This window comes from Mirounga leonina, unplaced genomic scaffold (assembly GCF_011800145.1).
Source record: "Mirounga leonina isolate KUSES-001 unplaced genomic scaffold, KU_Mleo_1.0 Mir_129, whole genome shotgun sequence".
NCBI lineage: Eukaryota > Metazoa > Chordata > Mammalia > Carnivora > Phocidae > Mirounga > Mirounga leonina.
Genome location: NW_023270323.1, coordinates 37,162,476 through 37,185,230, shown reverse-complemented (window position 1 = coordinate 37,185,230; position 22,755 = coordinate 37,162,476). Strand labels below are relative to the sequence as shown.

General features: G+C 37.6%; 1 protein-coding gene and 1 pseudogene across 4 annotated transcripts in view; one reads left to right on the top strand and one right to left on the bottom strand.

Moving 5' to 3' along the window:
* Positions 1–22,755, top strand: part of CEP135 (centrosomal protein 135) — a 74,586-nt gene that overhangs the window by 22,061 nt on the left and 29,770 nt on the right. For all 3 annotated transcript variants that reach the window (XM_035004936.1, XM_035004937.1, XM_035004935.1), the window contains exons 11-15: positions 3,160–3,383; positions 8,391–8,543; positions 9,438–9,590; positions 13,540–13,617; positions 20,668–20,819. In XM_035004936.1, coding sequence (XP_034860827.1) covers positions 3,160–3,383; positions 8,391–8,543; positions 9,438–9,590; positions 13,540–13,617; positions 20,668–20,819 — 760 coding nt within the window. The remainder of the gene's footprint in view (positions 1–3,159; positions 3,384–8,390; positions 8,544–9,437; positions 9,591–13,539; positions 13,618–20,667; positions 20,820–22,755) is intronic.
* LOC118010511 lies at positions 21,185–22,268 on the bottom strand (annotated as a pseudogene). The gene has a single exon (XR_004679213.1). The product of XR_004679213.1 is annotated as a 60S acidic ribosomal protein P0-like (transcript).

Sequence of the window (22,755 nt, the reverse complement as noted above, 5' to 3'; positions counted from 1 at the left end):
TACCCAAAAGATTATTCTGAGGATTAAATGGGTTAATACATTAAAGTGCTTAGACCTATGTATAAAAGTTTGTAATTTACTTCCTTTCATACCTAGCTGTGACCTATCATTTCAGTGTGATCTTTCATATCTGAAACTCCCTGCTTCTCTGTGTCTCAAATGCACCAGCCTACCAAAAATCCAACCACAGGTCAACCAAAATATTTACCTTCTACACATTTGCACATGAGCAACTAAGTACTGCTTGTGTGTGCACCAAACACATCAGTAGCACTGTAAATTAGATGGTCCAGCGCTCAGTGATGTATGGAAATTTTACTCTATATTTCTTACCACTTGATCTCCTACTGTCTGCAGGGAACATTTCAAATGTTTTCCATTCTCAATAAGCCTATGACTCTCATTCCACCTCCCATTCTGAGTGGGCGATCTTCAGGTTCCCTAAGAGAATGGAAGCCATCAGTGAGGCTTTCTGTCATTTTCCTGTCCCAAGATCTTAAACTGTCCATTTTTATCTTCCTTCCTGTTACTATGGAAGTGTGTCCCTCTTAGGAAAGGCCACTGCCTCCGAATGTTCTCTGGGTCCTGTCCTTTCTAATTTTAAAACCTCGCATATTAATTATCTCTTTTCTATAACTTAAGTCTGTACTGTTTTTGTCCATTGGCATTTAAACATACTTACCCTGATATGTCTCTTGAGGCAAGGAAAACAAAAGCAAAAATAAACCACTGGGACTACATCAAAATAAAAAGCTTCTGCACAGCAAAGAAAACAATCAACAAAACTAAAAAGCAGCCTACAGAATGGGAGAAGATATTTATAAATGACATATCTGACAAAGGATTGGTATCTAAAATATATAAAGAACATATAAAACTCAACACCTGAAAAAGAAATAATCCATTTAAAATGGTAGAAGACATGAATAGACATCTTTCCAAAGAAGACATACAGATGGCCAATAGATGCATGAAAAGCTGCTCATCATCACTTGCCATCAGGAAAATGCAAGTCAAAACTACAGTGAGATATCACCTCACACCTGTCAGAATGGCTAAAATCAACAACAAAAGAAACAACAGGTGTTGGCGAGGATGTGAAGAAAGGGGAACCCTCTTGTACTGTTGATGGGAATGCAAACTGATGCAGCCACTGTGGAAAACAGTATGGAGCTTCCTCAAAAAGTTAAAAATAGAACAACTCTCCTATAATCCAGCAATCGCACTACTAGGTATTTACCCAGAGAACACAAAAATACTAATTCAAAGGGATACATGCACCCTGATGTTTATAGCAGCATTATCTACAATAGCCAAATTATGGAAACAGCACAAGTGCCCCATCGACTGAAGAGTGGATGAGGAAAATGTGTATCTGTATACCATGGAATATTAGCCATAAAAAAGAATGAAATCTTGCCATTTGCAATGACATAGATGGAGCTAGAGAATATTATGCTAAGTGAAATAAGTCAGAGAAAGATGAATATCATATGATTTCACTCATGTGGGATTTTTTTTTAAAGATTTTATTTATTTGAGAGAGAGCACAAGCAGGAGTGAGGGGTAGAAGGAAGAGGGAGAAGCAGAATCCCCGCTGAGCAGGGAGACCGATGCAGGACCCGATCCCAGGACGTTGGGATCATGACCTGAGCCAAAGGCAGACGCCCAACCGACTGAGCCCCCCAGGCACCCCGCTTATGTGTGGAATTTAAGAAGACAAATGAGCAAAGGGAAAAAGAGAAAGAGAGGCAAAGAAACAGACTCTTGGGGCACCTCTCTGGCTCAGTCACAAGAGCATGTGACTCTTGATTTCGGAGTTGTGAGTTTGAGCCCCCCCCCCCCCGTTGGGTGTAGAGATTACTTAAAAAAATCTTTAAAGAAAAGAAAAAAGAAACAGACTCAACTCAAGAGAACAAATTGCTGGTTACCAGAGGGGAGGTAGGTGGAGGGATGGGTGAAATAGGTGATGGGGATTAAGGAGTGCACTTGTCTTGATGAGCATGGGGTGATGTATGGAAGTGTTGAATCACTGTATTGTACACTTGAAACTAATATTACACTGTATGCTAACTAACTGAAATTTAAACAACAAACCCATGCTTACCCTTTTCCCATTCTGTAACAAAAACTTTGACCCATTCCCCTCCAGCCACCCTTTTTCTTTTTCACAGTTTTAACATTTTGAAAGGTCATCCACCTTTGCTGTTTCTGCTTGATCACTACTACCCTTTAGCTCCTCAATCTGCTCCAGTTGGCTTCCGTCCCCACCTGAGCTACTCTCGGAAGGGCTTCTCTCATCCCCATTATGCTAAATGCAGTGGACACTTTTCATTCATTACTTTATTTGACTTCTTAGCATTTAACCCAGTAACCCATTCCTTCCCACTCTCCTACTTTCTTCTTACCTCTCTGGTCACTCCTTGGGATGAATTTGCCAATTCATCCTCCAGATTTCATTGTATGCTATTCTTTTGTAGATTTTATCCCACTACACAGAATAACTGTTTGACCTTAGCTATATTTTTCATACATGTGGGCATAGAGTAAATGCTCCACAAATACCTGTCAAATGAATGAAAGAAGAGATGAGTGAATCAGAATATGTCTAGAAAATCATTTCGTGCCTCAGAGTTAAATTAGATTGAACCATGTGAAATTACCAGTATTAGCATACTTGTGACTCATGAAAAGGTAACTTTGGTTGTAAAAGTTAATAGTTGTACTTATTTGGAGAAAGATGAGTTGTTTTGATCTCTTTGTGTAATACTGTATTAAATTCAAACTTAATGTTAAAAATCATGCATATTATGATTAATTGCTTTTAGATAAATTTTCTTTTAATGCATTTTCAGGTCACCAGAAAGTACCATGTGGTAGTTTATTCATTCTATAGTACTAAATGATACCAACCTTGTGAGAAGACAAAAGTAGGAGGACTTTGACTTATTAGATTTTATTTAAACTTTTAATGTAATTTGTGCTCTTTTTCTTCATTTTTCTTAATATTTACCTCTTTGATATCAGCCAATGCTAGGTGATATACAAAAGTTAATGATTTTTAGTAGCTTGTATTCTAAAACTTACTGATATAATGTATTTGGGTAATTGTATAATTTATATGCAACACTTTTAATATTTAATTACTTTAATTTACAGAAAGAGAACTTACTCTGGAAGTTGAAAGGATGAGGCTAGAACATGGAATAAAACGTCGAGACAAGTCACCCTCTCGTTTAGATACATTTCTGAAAGGTATAGAAGAAGAACGAGATTTTTATAAGAAAGAACTAGAAAGACTCCAACATATAATACAGCGAAGATCTTGCTCTATAAATTATTCTACACGTGAAAAAATTCCAATATTTAAAACACTAGAAAAGGTAATATCTCTTTTTAAGGATGATTGATAATCAAAAGTGTGTCTTTATGAACAAACTTTTCTGATGTGATTATTATATTAAATATAACTTATAATATTTGTTTTTTAAAAGTTTTTCTTGGGGCGCCTAGGTGGCTCATTCAGTTAAACGTCTGACTCTTGGTCTCAGCTCAGGTCTTGATCTCAGAGTCATGAGTTCACGCCCTGCCTTGGGCTCTGTGCTGGATGTGGCGCTTACTTAAAAGCGTGGGGTGGTGCACCTGGGTGGCTCAGTTGGTTAAGCATCATCAGACTCTTGATTTTAAAGGTCATGTCATAATCACGGGGTCGTAAGATTGAACCCCGAGTCGGGCTCCTCGCTGGGCATGGAGCCTGCTTCAGAGTCTTCCTCTCTATCCCTTTGCCCCTCCCCCTTGCTCATGTATGCACTTACTCTCTCTCAAAAAAAAGGTTTTTCTCAATTTTGATTTTTTTTTACACAACCTGTACTGTAGAAACATTGCATTTATGAGGAAAACTACTTAAGAACAAAGCATAACATAGTGATTTTTGGAAATTAAGGAAAGATGAATAGTTCATTATGTATGTAGGGTAAGTACAGGGACATCTGGGCTTCCAGAAACTGGAACTAGTAATTCATGCTACTGGACGTTTCCTTTCTTTCTATCCTTTACTCTTGGTATCAGCTACATTTTCTCTCAAAGCAGAGTGGCTTCATCCACATGGCAGATGACATGGCTTCTTGCTATTCCCAGCCTTGGACCAGTCAGAAGGGCTGGTCACACTGTGCATACCAGACATCGTCCATGTTAACCACTCAACAGGAGCAGGTAGAGTGTGGAAGTGCGTGCAGGGCAGGCCTTCCCATTTGTCTGCTACAACACATTTATAAGTTGGTAGTCTAAAGATGTATATTAGGTAAAGTTAACCATGTTTCTTGAGAGATTAAAATCATGTATCTCTATTTTCGGTCTTAATTATTTTCAGTGTTTTATGAGTATCATTTGACTTCTTCATTCATGTTTTTCTTTTTTTTTTTTTTAAGCTTTGGAGCTATAGGAGTCCTGGAGGCTTATGATTCTAACATTATCTACACACTAGATAAAATTAGGGGAAGTTGGGACTAAAATTAAAACTCAAAACATTTAATTTCAAATGTTTAAAAATACCAAGTCACTGTGACATATACATGAAGATAATAGGTTAGAAAAAATTCAGACTTGGCTGAGTTTACTAGTTTCATCATTTTTTTTCCTGAAGATCCTGTGTCCATTGTCAGATGGTTTGGGGTTGTTTTCTGATTGGACTGTTTTTTAACTTCATTGGCTAATGGCTGAATTTGATTTACAGGTGTTAGTAAAAACACTATCCTATGTTATCTGTTATAAGCAGAATGAATTGGTGGGAAAATGCTGTATAAGTTAATCTTTGTGTTACTGAGTTGTTTTTTAAGCCCCATATATACTTAGGACTCAGAAAAAATGAATCACTGAATTGATCACCTTTATTGCATAGGAGAATCTTCCATAAAATGGTTGATTAGTTTAATCACGTATTTATTCAGTAAAACTGAGTAGACAAATATCTTAAAGCTTTTAACCTAAATATTTGATTTGACTCCTCAGTATGGATTTCTAGTTGAAAAACAAATGAGGTATTTTTGAGGTACTGGTAAAATTAGAAGAGACTTTTATCCCTTTTCAACTTATGTATTTTCTTAAAATGTTCTAATGTTACCTGACACAGATCAAGAATTCCTTTTCTAAAGTTTAGAAAGGTAGGGTGTTCAGAGCATTTTAGAGTTCCAGTAATAAGTTGCAGGAATGGCAGGGAAGAGTAGGTGTGTACGTGAGTGAAATGGGTGAAGTGTGCATCTGCACCTAAACTTGGGTATTTTAAACATGTTTAGAAACTACATAGCAAACTATGGTACACATGAGTTTTCAAATCCTGCTTTATGGCAAACTGTTAGGCACAGTTTCCTTAGGATTGCAGTACTCAGAAAAAAATATTGATATTTTTAATATCAATGATCTTTGTCAAAGATACACCCATTGATACTCTATTGTGTGTGTAGCGTGAGCACTGCCTCCTTCTCCTTATGCTTATACTCACTATGGTTCCAATCATGAGTTTTAAGTATAGTAGAGTTGAAAGGGCTTTAGAGTTAGAGACACAAACTGCCTTTATGACCTTGGACAGGTTACCTCACTTCATGAAACCCGTTTCCAAAGGTTACATGAGATAATAAGGGCCCAGCATTACACCTAGTGCCTAGTAAATATTTCACGCCCTTATTATTTGCTGGTTCAAAACACATCAGGTCTAGGTACAAAGTTAAATTCAGTTCAACAGGTACATATTAAGTGCCCGCTCTGAATCAGGCACTGGATGTGAGATAAAGAAGACATAGTTTCTGTGCTTGTAGCCTTTAGTATTGTGTATGTATGTGCATGAGCTTGTGTGTGTGTGTGTCAGGAACAATGGAATGGTAAAAGGGAATTATTAACAATTACATATGAACACAAATATATCTGTATATTTATGTCTATATAGGATATATTTAGAAAAGAGCTAGAGTTCCTGCTTAAGAAGGCCAGTCAGTAATGTTGGAGAATTCGTTCATTTTAGGTACCATGCTAGGCACTGAAGGTGTGGTCAGACCAGATACCTACTGTGTCTCTCATTGAGCTTTCATTTTAGTGGTAAAGACATATATTAAACACCTAATCATGTTAATAACTTTATAAGCTCGTTTATAGTAAGTGTTAGTGAAAAAAGGATACAAGGTTTCAGAATGCTCTTAAGAATACAAAGAGGGAGATCTAAATTAGACTGAAGAGTCAGAAACTCCTGAGAGAAAGTGACATTTAAGCTGAGACCTAGACAGTAATGAAAATAGACTGTCAAATCTTTTTTGTTTTTTAATGTCCCAACTTTATTTATAACCAGACCCCCAGCTCCCACCCCATCCCAGGTCCTCAGCTTAGCTCTGGGGGAGAAACTGGATGAGCAGTGACACTTCTGCCAAGCCTTGAGCTCAGGAGCCCCTCTGGGCTTTTGCCCTAGCCCGCTGAATTTTGTCAGCCATGGGCAAACTCTGTGATTCCAGGGCAGTGGGACAGTACAAGGCTCAGCTCTGCTTTGTTCCAGTGCTCAGTGACCACATCTGCACTACTGTCAAATCTTTATTCACTGAGTACTCCTTTTCTTTTCTTTTTTTTTTTTTAACAAGGATTTAACTCTCTCTCTTTTTTTTTTTTTTTTTAAGATTTTTATTTATTTATTTGAGACAGAGAATGAGAGACAGAGAGCATGAGAGGGAGGAGGGTCAGAGGGAGAAGCAGACTCCCTGCCAAGCAGGGAGCCCGATGCGGAACTCGATCCAGGGACTCCAGGATCATGACCTGAGCCAAAGGCAGTCGCTTAACCAACTGAGCCACCCAGGCGCCCGAGTACTCCTTTTCTAAAATCTATGCCGACCACCTCCTTTTTGTAAGATATTTTGATGTAGATATAATTAGGTTACAGATTTTCTTTTATAGCTATCTAAGCCTTAAGTCCTCAAACCCTAATCTGCTTTTTTTTTTTTTTTAAGATTGTATTCATTTATTTGACAGAGAAAGACACAGCGAGAGAGGGAACACAAGCAGGGGGAGTGGGAGAGGGAGAAGCAGGCTTCCTGCGGAGCAGGGAGCCCGATGCGGGGCTTGATCCCAAGATCCTGGGATCATGACCTGAGCTGAAGACAGACACTTAACGACAGAGCCACCCAGGCACCCCCCTAATCTGCTTTTGTCCTATAAAATATCTTACCCTTTAAGGTGTCCAGATAACTGACCTCATCCATTATGCTTTGGTTTTGCTTGTTTACCAAGATGATAACTTACTTCCAAGTGGCAGGTTAAATTTACCTCACAGATACCAAGTCTACATTAGACATGGTTATGTGCACAGTAGATAATGAATAACATATATCAGGATGCTTAACATATATTAGATTATCTCTTCCTGGGGCTTCTGCATTTAGTACTTTAATATTAAGGTACCTTACATCCCCTCGGGGTTGTGAGATCAAGCCCTCCGTCAAGCTTGTGCTGGGCGTAGAACCTGCTTAAGATTCTCCCTCTCCCCTGATCGCTCGCTTGCTTGCTCGCGCTCTAAAAAAAAAAGACCTAGATCCCAAGTCTACATTTACCACCTTTATTTTCCACATAGTTGTGAAGATAGTGGATCTGTTGAATCGGACTAAAATAATAAGCATCATCTTGTTTTAGAAATGTTGGAAGTATTTGCTTATTTGGTGAACATCCTTAGTGTATACTGCCTGGTAGAAATGTTTATATTTCTCTCATTGCAAAAATAGACTTCACATAGGTTGGGGCTGGGATGGTTGTGGAGGTTGGTGTGGCTGGGAAATTGATCTTAGATTCAATCAGAAAACACTGAAGAATGTGCTAGGCTATAATAGTTACTTATACTGGGTGAGCAGGCACACACATATCCTCCTAGTCTCTTCCCTGGAGAGGTTTGTAAACTAGTGGTTCCCAACAATTAGCATGCGTGAGAATCACGTGGAGGGCTTGATAGACCGTGGTTACTGGCCCTATGCCCACAGTTTCTGATTTAGTATGTCTGGGGTGGGCCCACCAACTTGCATGTGTAACAAGTTCCTACATGCTGCTGATGCTTCTGCTCTGGGGATTACACTTTAGTTACTGCCATTATAACTCCAGGAGAATGACAGTTGAAGTGTTTGACAGGATCTGATCAAGTGGTATTATTGGCAGCGGGGGTGGGGGTAGGGGGGTCCTTTTGGGCATTTGAAGGCCGGGAAATTTGCCCCAGTACTGCCTGCACTCTATCATCTGCTGCTCTCACTATGGATAAAAAAATTGTGTTCCTTTTGTCTGTTAACATTATTCAGTCACTATCATTACCAACATCCTGTGACAACCATATGGTGATAATTATAACAATGATAACTTGTTTTTAAATTATGTTTCAGGGTGATTACAACTCAGAAATTCATCTGATCACAAGAGAAAGAGATGAACTTCAGCGTATGCTGGAAAGATTTGAAAAACATATGGAGGACATACAGTCCAATGTTAAATTATTGACAGCAGAAAGAGATAAACTAAGTGTCTTATATAATGAAGTAAGAAATTGATTAAGCCAACATTATATAGAACAAGTTAAATATAAGGGAACCAGTATAAATCTTTTAAATTACTGTAATATATGGACCTTGTTATATTCCTTCATAATTAGAGTTATCTAAGTATGGTAGTAGTTTCTGTTATTGTCCTGTTCCCAAAGCAGAGATTTCTATAATTTTTTCCATATTTATTCTTCTTCTCTTCCAGTTTATCTCTGTGTTAAGTCTGTTAGAAATAATCTCCTACTTCTAAAGCTACCTGAAACAGGTCTTAGCCTACTCTGAGCCAAGTTTATCCTTGGGATTCAGACATGTTAGGAGTCTATCAAACAGTGGGTAGCGCCCACGATTTGGAGATACTGGATATTAAGGACTTAGCCTGTAATTTGAGAATTGATACAGCTTGGCCCAGTTTCAAAGCCTCAGTTGTCAGAGAGCAAGGTGAATATAAACACAGCAGAGTGTCTAAATTTGTTCCATACCAATTTCCCATGAGGCTCTAATGCTACTTTGAGAGAGGGAGAAGGACATGTAAGTTAAAAGGTCAAGTTGAAAAAGCTGTTCTTACTTTTGGAGATTTTTCTTGGAATCTGCATTTGCAATTTGATTCATTTCTGGGCTTTCCCCACTATTGACTTGGATTTCAGCTTTCTCGAGTCTGCTTAGTTAATTACTCATTGTTCATCTGCTGTCTGGTTTCCAAAATTTTGTAGCTGGCGTTTCCCCTCAATCTCCTTGTCTTTCGGGATTTTGTTGTTGTTTTAATCCTTTTACTCATTTTGTTGGGATTTGGGAAGAGAGCAAAGGCAGTATGTGTTTAGTTTGCCTTTTTTTTTTTTTAACCTTTGGAGCATATCCAAAGTGGTTTTTATTTATATCTTTTAATTCTTTAAGGCTCAGGAACAGTTATGTGCACTAAGACAAGAGTCTACCAAAACCACACTCTCCCATAATATTGTGAGTCTTATGGAAAAAGAAAAAGAACTTGCATTATCTGACTTAAGAAGGATTATGTCAGAAAAAGAAGCTTTAAAAGAAAAGTTAAAAGTAAGTAATAAGATTGACTTATTTTTGAAAGGTAATTTATAGGGAAAAGGGAGGCCTTTATGTTTTCCTGTGAAGTGACTTATTTAGGATGTACAGCTAGATCAAGAGGTTGGCAAACAATGACACATGAACCAAATCTAGACCATTGTGTTTTTGTATGACCATGTGCTAAAAATGGTTTTTACATTTTAAGTCATTGAAAAATAAAGGAGAGTATTTCATGACACATGAAAACTGTGAAATTCAGGTTGCATCTTCGGTCAGTGTTATTGGAATACCATGCTCATTTGTGGACCATAGTTTTCTGTGTGGCTTCTGTCGTGCTGCAGTGGCAGAATTGACTATTTGCAGCAGAAAGTGGCCCACAAATCCTAAAATACTTATTATCTGGTTCTTTAGAGAAAATTACTGACCTCTGATCTCAATAGGTTCCTTCGTCATGTGGAAGGACATTATCTTTTTTTTTTAAATGTAAAACGACTTGACTGAGTTATTCACATAACATTCAGTTCACCCATTTATAGTGTACAGTTCAGTGCTTTTTAATATATTCATAGACCTGTTCAGCCTACCACCACAGTCAATTTTAGAGCATTTTCATTACCTCGAAAAGAGACCCTGAAACCCCTTAGCAGCGGTTCTCCATTTCACCCTAGCCTCCTCAGGCCTAGGCAACCACGAAACTTTCTGTCTCTACAGATTTGCCTACTTTGAACATTTCATATAATTGAAACACTTAGTGTGTAGTTTTTTATCTCTTGGCTTCTCTCACTTTGCATAATGTTTTCAAGTTCATTCATGTAGTATGTATCAATACTTTATTCCTTTTTATTGTAGAATAATATTCCATTCTATGGATAGATAGAAAACATTTTAATTTTCATTTATGTGGTTTTTACTTTTTGTTACGAAAAATGATGCTGTGAACATTCATGTACAACTTTTTGTTGATGTAGGTTTTCATTTATCTTGGGTATATACCTAGATTCATATGATAACTGTAGCCATTTGAGCAACTGCCAGGCTGTTTTCCAAATCAGCTGTACCATTTATATTCTCACCGGCAGTGTATAAGAGTTCTAGGTTCTCCACATCCTCACCAACACTTGTTATTATCTGTCTTCTTTGTTATCATCATGCTGGTGGGTATGAAGTAGTATCCACTGTGGTCTTGATTTGCATTTCCTTGAGGGCTAATGACATCGGGCATCTATTCATGTGCTTATTTGGCCATTTGTGTATCTTCTTTGGAGAAATGTCTATTCAGATCCTTTGCCCATATTTACATTGGGTTATTGCCTCATTGTTACTGAACTGTAAGAATATTTTATATATTCTTGATACAAGCTCCTTATCAGATACATGATTTACAAGTACTTGCCCCCATTCTGTGGGTTGCCTTTTCATTTTCTTAATGGAGTCCTTTAAAGCACAAGAGTTTTTAATTTTGATCAAGTCCAGTTTATGTATTTTTTTCTTTTGTCTCTTGTGCTTTTGGTGTGCTATTTAGCGGCAATATCTTATACTTTCTTTTATAATCTCCAAAAAAATATGTGAATGTACATAAAGCACTTAATAGTGCCTGGAACATTATAAGAACTCAACGTTAGCTATTACTGTTACTATTTTGGATTCATAGTTTGCTTCCAATAAGTATTATTGAATTAATACTTAGAAATTAGCAGCTCAAGTTAGGAATAAGAATATTTAAGCATTATAAGGGTAGTCTTTATGTCATACATTTTCAGTTGAAATTTTACCCCAGAATATTTTTAATTGGGTTCTTTTGGAATACTGCCCTGCAGAATGTGCTTTCTTATAAAAATAAGTGTTAAAATTACCAAATGGAAAATTTCTGTGCAATATGGCAGCGTTTAGCACAAGCTTCTGATTTATTCTTCTCCATATTTGTTGAAAGGGCCAAGGACTGTAGAAATAGGATTTTAAAATGCAGTAATACTGAAAGCTCAGAAAAAGTGAAATTCCTATTACCAGAATCTTTCTAGATTGTAGAAGGCAAGATTTATGAGTTTACAGTAGGTCTTTTACTTAAAAACTAAATTAATCATCTCAATCCTAAAGCCTCCTCTAGTAGTTTCCTGTTATTCAGCTATCTACCTACCCAGTTGTCAAACCAGGCATCATCACTGCTCCTCCCTCCTGTAAAGCTCTTTTCTCTCAACTAATCACCAAGTCCTATGTGTGCTACCTCTTAAATAATATTTAACACTTACTGAGGTCTTTTCATGTGGGAGGCTCTGTTCTAAGTGCTTTTTACATGGGCTATCTCAGTAAATCTTCACAATTACCTTTTCAGATAGCTAATGCTTACAGATGTGGTCTTTGAGTTACATAGTTTAAATAATCTGCCCAAGATCACCTAACGGTGAAGTCAGATGGAGTCTGACTCCTGAGCTTACGTTAGTTTCTCTCGACTCTGTGTACTTTTTTCTGTTCCCCTGCTGCCATCCCATTCTGGCCATTATTTTCTCCCAACTGCATTAGTGTATCAGCAGCCTCTCAAATCTGTATTTTACACCAAAGGCAGAGTCTATCTTTCAGAGAGATAAATCTGATCAGATTTAAAATCTATCAACTGGGGACGCTTGGGTAGCTTAGTCGGTTAAGCGTCTGCCTTCAGCTCAGGTCATGATCCCAGCGTCCTGGGATCAAGTCCCACATCGGGCTCCCTGCTCAGCGGGAAGCCTGCTTCCCCCTCTCCCTCTGCCTGCCGCTCCCCCTGCTTGTGCTCTCTCTCTCTGTCTCACACAAATAAATCTTTAAATATATATATATATATATATGAACTGTTTTCAAAGACTTCAGTGATTGGCTTTTGCCTACTTCAAGGTCTATCTTCTTTTCCCCAAACTCATCTCCCCCATTTCCCACATCTCATTTTCTCAACTCCAAGCTTAATGGACTTTTTCTTACCCCCAATTTTCTGCATAGGCTATTGAAAAATCTTTTACCCCTTACAGTACTTTCACCTGGCTAATTCCTATACATCCTTTAGAGCCAGGTTAAACATCGTTTCCTCACACAAGCAATGAACCCAAGACTCTAGATTCCCTTCAGTATGTTGCCATAAAGTTCATTTTTTCTAGCAGAATATTCATGGTTTTATTATGGTATCTTGTTTAAGGTTTGTCTTTTCTACTAGGCTTTAGTAACTGTGATGTCAGAGGCTTTATCCATTTTACTCACTATGTTTTCCTAACACCTTGCTGGGTGCTTGATATGTAGTATGTACTCAATACTGGTTGAATGATCTAATAAAAAATGCATATAGCACAGTGACCCTTCCAACCAGATATATAATTCAAGTGTCCAGGTGTCTTAATTGATTTGTTTTTAATGAGTAACATGGATAGAAGTATGAATCTGCACTAGAAAAATTCTCAGGGAATACTAGCTTATATCATTTGTCCTACACTTAGCATCAGCAAGAGTTGGATAAGGTAACCTAACCAAAGAAATAGTGCTTGTGTTTACACTGTTGACCAGCCTATTCTTGAAATTCTCATCTCTTGCATGGCCCTGTAGTAGTCTTTCCTGTGTCTTTGTGACCTCATTTCTTCTTTGCCCTGTGCTCCTCTCACTTCTCATGAGGGCGTACTCCTGATCAGACTTAACCTGCTGCTTTTTCCTTTTATATTTGTACTAATGGATTGACCTGTATAAATCTTTAAAAACAAACCCATGCCATTCTGTGTCTTCTATTACAATTGCACATGGAAGTTGTATATAAAGGATAAGAAACTCTTGTCCCTTTTTTTTTTAACCAAAAGCATCATTATCATAAAATGTCTAATGATTTTCTTTCTAAATCATTTCCATGTTATTAAAAAGACAAATAGAATAAATCTGTAGACTTGTGTTGCTTACTTTGCTAATTTTGTTTTGTTATCTGCTGTGAATAAACATCTTCCATAAAATTCTTTTTCAGGATCTCCAGGAAATGAGTATTTTTGAAAAATCAAAATTAGAGAAAACTATTGAACATTTGACATGTATTAACCATCAGGTAATTTATCAAACTAGATTTGGGGTAAATTATGTTATATGAATTTCAATTATAGTTTCAATATGCTCTATGTTTTTAAAATTACAAAATAGTATGCTAGAGATGCTGGTTAGGAGTACATACTCTGAAGGTCGACTACGTGCGTTCATATCCTTCTCTGTCACCTATAACCTGTAGACAGGCTACTCAAACTTCCTATCCCTCGGTTTCTTTATTTGTAAAATGTAAAATGGAATGGTGGTAGTACTTCTAAAGTTTTTGTGACGATTAAACAAGTTAGTACATGTCAAGAACTTAGAAGAGTTGCTGGCATGTTGTAGGCACTCAGTAGGTGTTAGTTATGATTATTGTTGTTTTGTTCTTGTTAAAAAAATCATAATACAGACATAGTGGAAAAAATGAAATTCATTTTCATTCCTTATTGCTCTCTCTAGAGATAGAATTTTGTAATCAAATTGTTATGTGTTCTGAATCCTTTTTTTTCCTTGGTGTTTCATTTAACTAGTTTCCTTTACTATGTCTTCACTGCTTTTATTTACGTCTACATATGCTATCATCTGTTTCTATCAACTTTGAGTCAGTTGATTTTTTTTTTTCCTCCTCCTCATTGGTTATATTTTCCTGATTCTCTGCATGCCTAGTAATTTTAGATGTCAGACATTGTGAGTTTTATCTTCTTGGTTGCTGGATGGCTTGTATCCCTATAAATACTCTTGAGGTTTGTTCTGGGACAGTTAAGTCAGATGGAAGTAGCTTGAGCCCTTTCAGTTTTGCTTTTAAGCTTCATTAGGTGGGACCAGAGTAGCATTTAGTCCTGGACTAATTTTGTTTCATTACTGGGACAAAACTGTTTTGAGTATGCTATCTATTGCCCTATGAATTATGAGGTTTTCAAATGACTGATGGGAACAGTAGTTATTCCTGGCCTACATGAGCCCTGAGTATTATTCCCTTTAACTTTTTGATGGTTCTTTCTCTGGCCTTGGGTAACTTCCTCTGTGCTGAGCTCTGCTCAGCTGAACACTCAAGGGGCAACTTTTATAGATCTCTGGAGCTCTGTCTGTGTAGCTCTCCTCCAGTGTCTGCTCTGCAAACCCTAACTGCCTTGGCCTCCCTTGACTTTCAGTCGTGTCTTCTGAACTTAGGGGAACCACCAGGCTTCACCTGAGTTCCTTTCCCTGTGCCACAGCCTAGAAATTCTTGAAGCAGTAAGCTGGAGCTGTCATAGGGCTCACCTCATTTATTTCTTGTCCCTTAGGGGTCACTGTCCATCACTACCTGATGCTCAGTGTCTTGAAAACCATTGTTTTATGTATCTTGTCCAATTTTTAATTATTTCAGGTAGAACGGTCCAGCTTGCCCAGAAGCTGAAAGTGAGAATTAATGAACTGAAAAATATAAAAAATATATCTAAAGTACTAGAAGTCATTGGAAAGAGACTAGGATATGGAAAATGTAAAATAAGTTAAAGCCTTAGAGAATAAAGTGAGAAAGTCTAACATATATTTGTCAAAATTCTAGGAGAATGTAATAGAATGTGTGAGAGAGGCAGTATTTGAAAAGATAATGACTGATAATTTTCTAGGTCTTATAAAAACAGGAGTTCTCAGATTCAAAATGCACAATGAATGCTGGAAGTTTAACAGATCCCAAAGAAGAGAAAAAAAAAGAAAAATCCAAACCATTTACTAGAGATAAGCAATGTAAGATACTTATGTATGAATTTGCTGGATCTTAATAGAAAATATAATACAACCTTATTGAAAGACATTAAAGAAGACCCAAATAAGTGAAGAGATATATCAGGTTTATAAAAAAGGTGACAGACATGTTTATAAAAAGAATATAAATTCTCCCCAAATTGATCTGTAGAATTGATGTAGTTCCAGTTGAAATTCCAAGATGGTGTGTGTGTGTGTGTGTGTGTGTGTGTAAATGAACAATGGATTTTATTTATTTTATTCATTTATTTTTTTTTAAGATTTTATATATTTATTTGACAGAGACAGCGAGAGGGAATACAAGCAGGGGGTGCGGGAGAGGGAGAAGCAGGCTTCCTGCTGAGCAGGGAGCCTGTTGCGGGCTCTGGGATCCCAGGACCCTGAGATCATGACCTGAGCTGAAGGAGACTCATAACGACTAAACCACCCAGGTGCCCCTAACAATGGATTTAAATTTTACATGGAAACAGAGCTAAGAATCACAAAGAAATTTTAAAGAAGAACATGGTGTGGAACTTAGCCTACCAAGTATGAAAGCTTTAGAGTTAGTAATTAATATAGAGGGGTAGTTCACAAGGATTAAAGGAAAATGATAAAATCTAGTAGAGCACAAAACCACAAATATATGGAAACTTGATCTATCAAGGACTCAGATAATGGGAAAAGAAAGGATTATTCAATAATTATTTCTGGGAAAATTGGCTATTCATGTGTATGTATGTGTGTGTATATATATACACGCACACACATATATATGTATATGTCTATATTAAGAAGGAATTACATCCTACTTCAAATATACCATACCCAAAAATAGTTGCAACCTTGAATGTTCAAGAAATAGCTACAATTTTTTAAAGAAAATACAAGAGATGGGGCACCTGGGTGGCTCAGTGGTTAAAGGTCCGCTCTTGATCTCAGCTCAAGTCTTGATCTCAGGTCGTGTGTTCACACCCCATATTGAGCTCCATGTCCAGGAGAAAATCTTTGTGACCTTGGAGAAATAATAATAATAGCAATTCATATAGCATTTACTTTGTGTCAGGCACTTTCTCAACATTTTATATAATTTTAATTCTGATAACAATCATATGAAGTAAAGGCTAATATTATCTTTATTTCACACATAAAGAAACTGAGGGCGGGGGTGAGGGGGACAGTTTGCCTAACATCACACAGCTAGCAAGTGTCTGTTGCCAGAATGTAAGCTCCTAAACACAAATGAAAGAAAACAGATAAATAGGACTATATTGACAAGAACTTCTTTGTTCATCAAATAGGTTGAAAAAACAGGCCACTAACAGAGGATTTGCTATACATTTAACCTAAAAAAAAACTTACAGAAGATATGAATTGACACTTCATGGCAGAAGAAATTACAAATGGCTAATAAACATAAAAAGGTGTTCTACATCAATAATAGAGGAAATACAAATTAAAACCATAGTAAAAACATTTCATATCCATCAGGGCATCAGAAATTAAAAAGTTAGGGGCTCCTGGCTGGCTCAGTCAGTAGATCATGTGACTCTTGATCTCAGGGTTGTAGGTTCAACCCCATGTTGGGTGTACAGATGACTTTTTTAAAAAATTTTAAAAGAAGAAATTAACAAGTTATAACACACAGATTTAGCAAATACATGTAGGGTCAGGGAATGCAAACTGGTACCTCTTTGGAGGATAATTTGGCATTGCCTAGCAAAGGCATATTCTGTGAGCCAGCAAATCCATTTCTAGGTAAGAACCCTGGTTGGAAGTCAGCAAACTGTGGCCCCCAGACCAAATCTGGCCTCTAGTTTGTCTTTGTAATAAAATTTTTATTGGAACACAACCATGTTCATTTGTTACACATTGCCCGTGGCTGTTTTTATATTACGACGGAGTGGTGGCAGCAGACCACAGGGCTCACAAAGCCTAAAATATTTAACTCTCTGGTAGAAAACAAGAAACAATCTTGATGTCAGTTATGAGGAAAATAGAGAAATAGTGGTAATGATTCATACGGTGAAGTATTACAGAGCAGTGAAAGTGAGTGTGCAGTAGCTGCAAACATCAGTGTACTTGAATCTTATAAATACAGTGTCAAAGAACATGCAGTATGATTCTACTTGTGTAGAGTTCAAAAATATACAGACCTAAACTGTATATTATTTAGGGATTCATACGGATATGGTACACTAACAAAAAAGTAAGAAATGAGAAACACGAGACTCATGATAATGGTTATTGTGGCAGGGCTTGGGGGATGTGATTGGTGATTGGAGACTGCTCACCAGTAGTTTCAAGGTTCAGGTAATAGGTAATATTTTTAAGCCAGGTAACTTTTGTTGTTGTTGTTCTTTATACTATACATATATTCTTGTTTGTACAAGGTATACCCAAGGAATTTTGGAAGATTTTTAATGCAATAAACACCCAGTTTCATTTCCCACCTCTTTATCCCCGAAACTACTACCCGCAATTCTAATTCCTCCCTGTTTCTAAATAATGTGCTTCTAACTGCTTAGTCTTACTTGCCTTACTTTATCGATTCAAGATTATTTGAGTATCTGTGATGTTAGATGATGACTTGGCACTCTTTCCTTTTTCTTCCTCCATTACTTCATAGTTTTATTACATATTACACTTACTTTAGTAGTAACTGTTTATATTATTATTACTTCTAGTGGCCCATGGGTCAGCCAAATGAGATAGTACTACTCTTGCCTTTTCTCTTACAGATCTTTTTCCTGGAATTAATAATTGCTTTTGTTTTGTTTCATTTTATTTTTTCTTTTCTGTTTTCATTAAACCCGTTGCTAATTTTTGTCAAGAACTCCAGTATCTCTAGCACATGCTCAAACCTATCAGTTCTGTTGTTTTCCACTGAAGACTTCCCTTCTTGAGCTTTCCAGCATCTTGCTCCAGTGTGGACTATGTCCTCCTCTTAAGAATTTCTCTCTGCCCCTCTCCTATATTGAATCTCGTGTTTTCTTTCCTTCATTCTGGGATAGCACCTTCTCCAGTGGTTTCCTGGAAAAACGTACATGGGAGGAGATTTTTTTGGTACACTACGTGTCTGAAAATGTCTTTATTCAGATTTCATAATTGATTTATGATTTGGCTTGGTATATGGGAATCTAGATTAGAAAATTATTTTCCCTAAAAATTTTGAATACTGTCTTCCATTGTCTCAACTTTCTTTGAGAAGTCTGATGCTATTCTATATCCTAGTCCTTTGTACATGTTTTTATTTCTGAAAACTTTTAGAATTTCCTCCTTCTTATTTTCAATTTCTTGGGTAATTTACTGTACTATTTTCTCTCTCTGGAACTCTTTTTTTTTTTTTTTTTTTTTTAAGTAAGCTCTACACTCAGCATGGGGCTTGAATTCATGACCCCAAGATCAAGAGTCACATGCTCTACCTACTGAGCCAGCCAGGCACCCTTCTGGAACTTTTATTAGTTGGTTTTGGACCTCCCAAAGAGATCTGAGGTTCTTATCCTTTTTCCCTTATTTTCTCTTTGATTTTTTGTTCTTTCTGGGAGATTTCCATAACTTTATCTTCTAACTCTTCTATTGATTTATTTTAAAATTTATATTTTTGGTTTCCAGGAGAATTTTCTAGAAAGAGATAGCTCTCTGGGGTGTGATGCTCCCAGTAAAGATTTTCAGCCAGTCTCCTTGTTCTGTTCTTGACCCCAGCCCACCACCTGGTGCTTGTGTTGAGTTTCTTCAAGGCAGATCAGCTAATTGCTAACTGTGGTCACTTTAGATCAGTGTTCTTCAACTGGGGTCAGTTTTGCCTCCTAGGAGATATTTGGCAATACCTGGAGAATGCGGTTGACACTAGAGGAAAAAGTGCTTTTCATACCTAGAAATTCTACTAGAGGGTCTTGCCTACTCCAGAGACTGGGATGCTGCTAAACATCCTACAGTGCACAATGCACAAGTCAGCGCCCCACAGCAAAGGATGATCTGGTCCCAAATATCAGTAGTTCCTAGGTTCAGAAGCTTTGCTTTAGATTGTATCCTTCCACTCTGCATCACTATTCTATCTCTTTGTCTTCCACAAGTTATTGACATCATTTATCCACTGTTGTTTTCTTTCTTGTTCTCTATGTCCTTATGAGTGTATAACTTTCTATTCCTTTACTGTCATTTCAAGAGGGAGGGAAGATCAAATGTGTATAGTCAGTCTACAGTTTTAACTGGAAGACTTCTATTTAACACAAATATTTCTTTTTTTTTTTTTTAAAGATTTATTTATTTATTTGACAGAGAGAGAGACACAGCAAGAGAGGGAGCACAAGCAGACGGGGTGGAAGAGGGAGAAGCAGGCCTCCCGCTGAGCAGGGAGCCCGATGCGGGGCATGATCCCAGGACTCTGGGATCATGACCTGAGCTGAAGGCAGGCACTTAACGACTGAGCCATCCAGGCACCCCACAAATATTTCTTGATTTTGAGTTGTACATACACATCATTATTCCATTTAGATTTTATTTTTGTATATAAAATAAAATAGAAATCTGGTTTTTTTCTTCAATGAGTGACTGTCCCAACTCTGTTTTTAAAGAGCTTTTTCTTTTCCCACATCCCTTAAAATTCCACCTTTTCTGAATTTACATCTGTGTAAATTTGCTCATTCATGTGAAATCCACACTGTTTAATAGTAGCTTGTAATTTATTCTAATATTTCATAAATCCCCCACAATTTTTCCTGTTTTCTTAACTTTTTTTCCTAAATGAACTTTAGAATGAATTCTGAGCCACCTTCCTTATTTAAAAAAGGTTCTGTTAGGATTCTTACTGAAATTTCATTGAATTTATGATTATTTCAGGAACTTTTAATACATTTCCAATATTGTGTTTCCATTCAGAAACGTGTTATGTCTTTACATTAAATCAGGTTGTGTTTTATGTCTTTCAGGAAAATTTTTGTTTCTTCATCTAAATCTTACCCATTTTTTGTTTGGGTTACAGTATTTTCTGCTCTGATTTTTCTTTTAGTCCTATGTACTTACTGTTTTTTAGAAATTCTTCACAATGTTTGCTCTGTTGACTAATTGTTTCCCTTCCTTTTTTCACTGCTGTTGTGGATATGTTCTTTTCTTCCTTTCTTGTTTTTTTTTTTATTTTGTATCCTTTATTTTCATTTCACTGATATTGATAAGGAGGAATAAATGTGTATGCCCATTCTGACATCTAGAACCTAAACTGTACACATGACTTTTGAAGTATTGTTAAATAAATATAATTTATTTCTTTAGTTTTTCTCTAGAAATATTAAAGAGTGCTGAAGGAAGACAAAACTGAGACATCTATTAATTTTTTTAATTTAAATTATAGCTTGAAGATGAAAAATGTGATTTAAAGTCTAAAGTGTTAATAATGAAAGAAACAGTAGAGTCATTAGAGAACAAAGCAAAACTCCAAGCTCAAAAACTTAGCCATGTGGCTGATGACTCATCTCATCGGAAGACAGAGATGAACTCGCTTAGGTAAGTTTATTGAAAGTTTTGTTATTTCACTTCTGGGAACAAATTAGTTGCTATGTAAGGTTCTTAGTGATGGCATTTTGGTTTAGGGCTTTAAGCAGTGAAAGTTGGCCTCGCAGCAGAATCACCTGTGGAGATTTTGAAAAGTATGAATTTAAGGGCAAGTCTCTGGAGGTTCTTATTCACTGAGCAAACCTGGGTAGGTGTTGAGTATCTATATTTTTAAAGACTCTCACAGATATGATTGCAGACAAGTTTTTATACCTACTTCCTTCAGAAATTCCCCTTAGATACTTAGGATTATTTGTACTCCCTACTGTAGGATTGCTGAAAATTACAGAATTCTTTGCTTGTCATTGTCCTTTCTCTTTTTTTTTTTTTTTTAAGAGAAGTAAGCCTTTATTTCCTTGTTTCACAAATAAACTTGGCTGAATTGGTTGCTTTTTGGTGATTAGTCAAAGAGACCAAATCCCATATCCTCGTCCAACTCCTCCGACTCCTCCTTTGCTTCAACCTTGCCTGGGGCCGTGGCGGCAACAGGTGCAGAAGTGGGGGCAGCAGCCACAGGGGCAGCAGCCACAAATGCAGATGGATCAGCCAAGAAGGCCTTGACCTTTTCAGCAAGTGGGAAGGTGTAATCAGTCTCCGCAGACAAAGCCAGGACCCCTTGTATCCACTGATGATAGAATGGGGCACTGATGCAAGAGTCGGGTAACCTGTCTGCAGACATATGCTGGCAACACTGCGGACACCCTCCAGGAAGCAAGAATGCAGAGTCTCCTCTGATGTCAAGCACTTCAGGATTGTAGATGCTGCCATTGTCAAACACCTGCTGGACGATCAGCCCAAAAGAGAAGGGGGAGATGTTCAGCATGTTCAGCAGTGTGGCTTCGCTGGCTCCCACTTTGTCTCTGGTCTTAATCAACTGCACATCACTCAAGATTTCAATGGTGCCTCTGGAGATTTTAGTGGTGATGCCTAAAGCCTGGAAGAAGGAGGTCTTCTCGGGCCCCAGACCAGCGTTCTGGGCTGGCACAGTGACTTCACAGGGGGCTATGGCACCAGCACGGGTGGCAGCTGGCACCTTATTGGCCAGCAGCATGTCCCTGATGTCAGTGAGGTCCTCCTTGGTGAACACAAAGCCCACATTCCCCCGGATAGGAGGCAACAGTTTCTCCAGAGCTGGGTTGTTCTCCAGATGCCCTCGGATGGCCTTGCACATCATGGTGTTCTTGCCCATCAGCACGACAGCCTTCCCGCGGAGGGACATGCGGATCTGCTGTATCTGCTATGAACCCACACTGTCTGCTCCCACAATGAAGCATTTCAGATAATCATCCAAAAGTTGGATGATGTTAAGGAAGTAGTTGGACTTCCAGGTCGCCCTGTCTTCCCTGGGCATCACGGCGGTGCGTCAGGGATTGCCACAATGTCACTCTCACGAGGACGCCTGGAGAGTAGAGGGCTGTCCTTTCTCTTTTAAAAAATGTAAAATCAGAATATGCATATACAGAGTCTAAAAAGCTGAGGTGTCTGAAAGGTAAAACAGTCAGTATGGAAAAATAGGCTGGATCTATAGGTTAGAGTCACGTTATGAAGAATATGGTATGATAACCAAGAGTGTCTGGATTTTACCTTATAAATATGGAGAACAAATTTTTAACCAAAGAGGTAATGTTATTAACATGCCTTTTAGGATGAACTCTGGCAGAAATTGGGAAGATGGATTTGGAGTGTTAAGAGACTGATGGCAAACGATGGAGACCATGTGTCTGGACTAGAAACAGGGACAATGAACTTGAACAGAGGCTAGATTTAGGAAACATTTCTTCATAAAATCGAAAGGATTGGATGGTTTATATGAGAATGAAAGAAAGATACAGAATGCAGAAAGTGTTTGCCTTAGGAGTCGGGGTTGTTGGTTAGCCATTAGTAAATT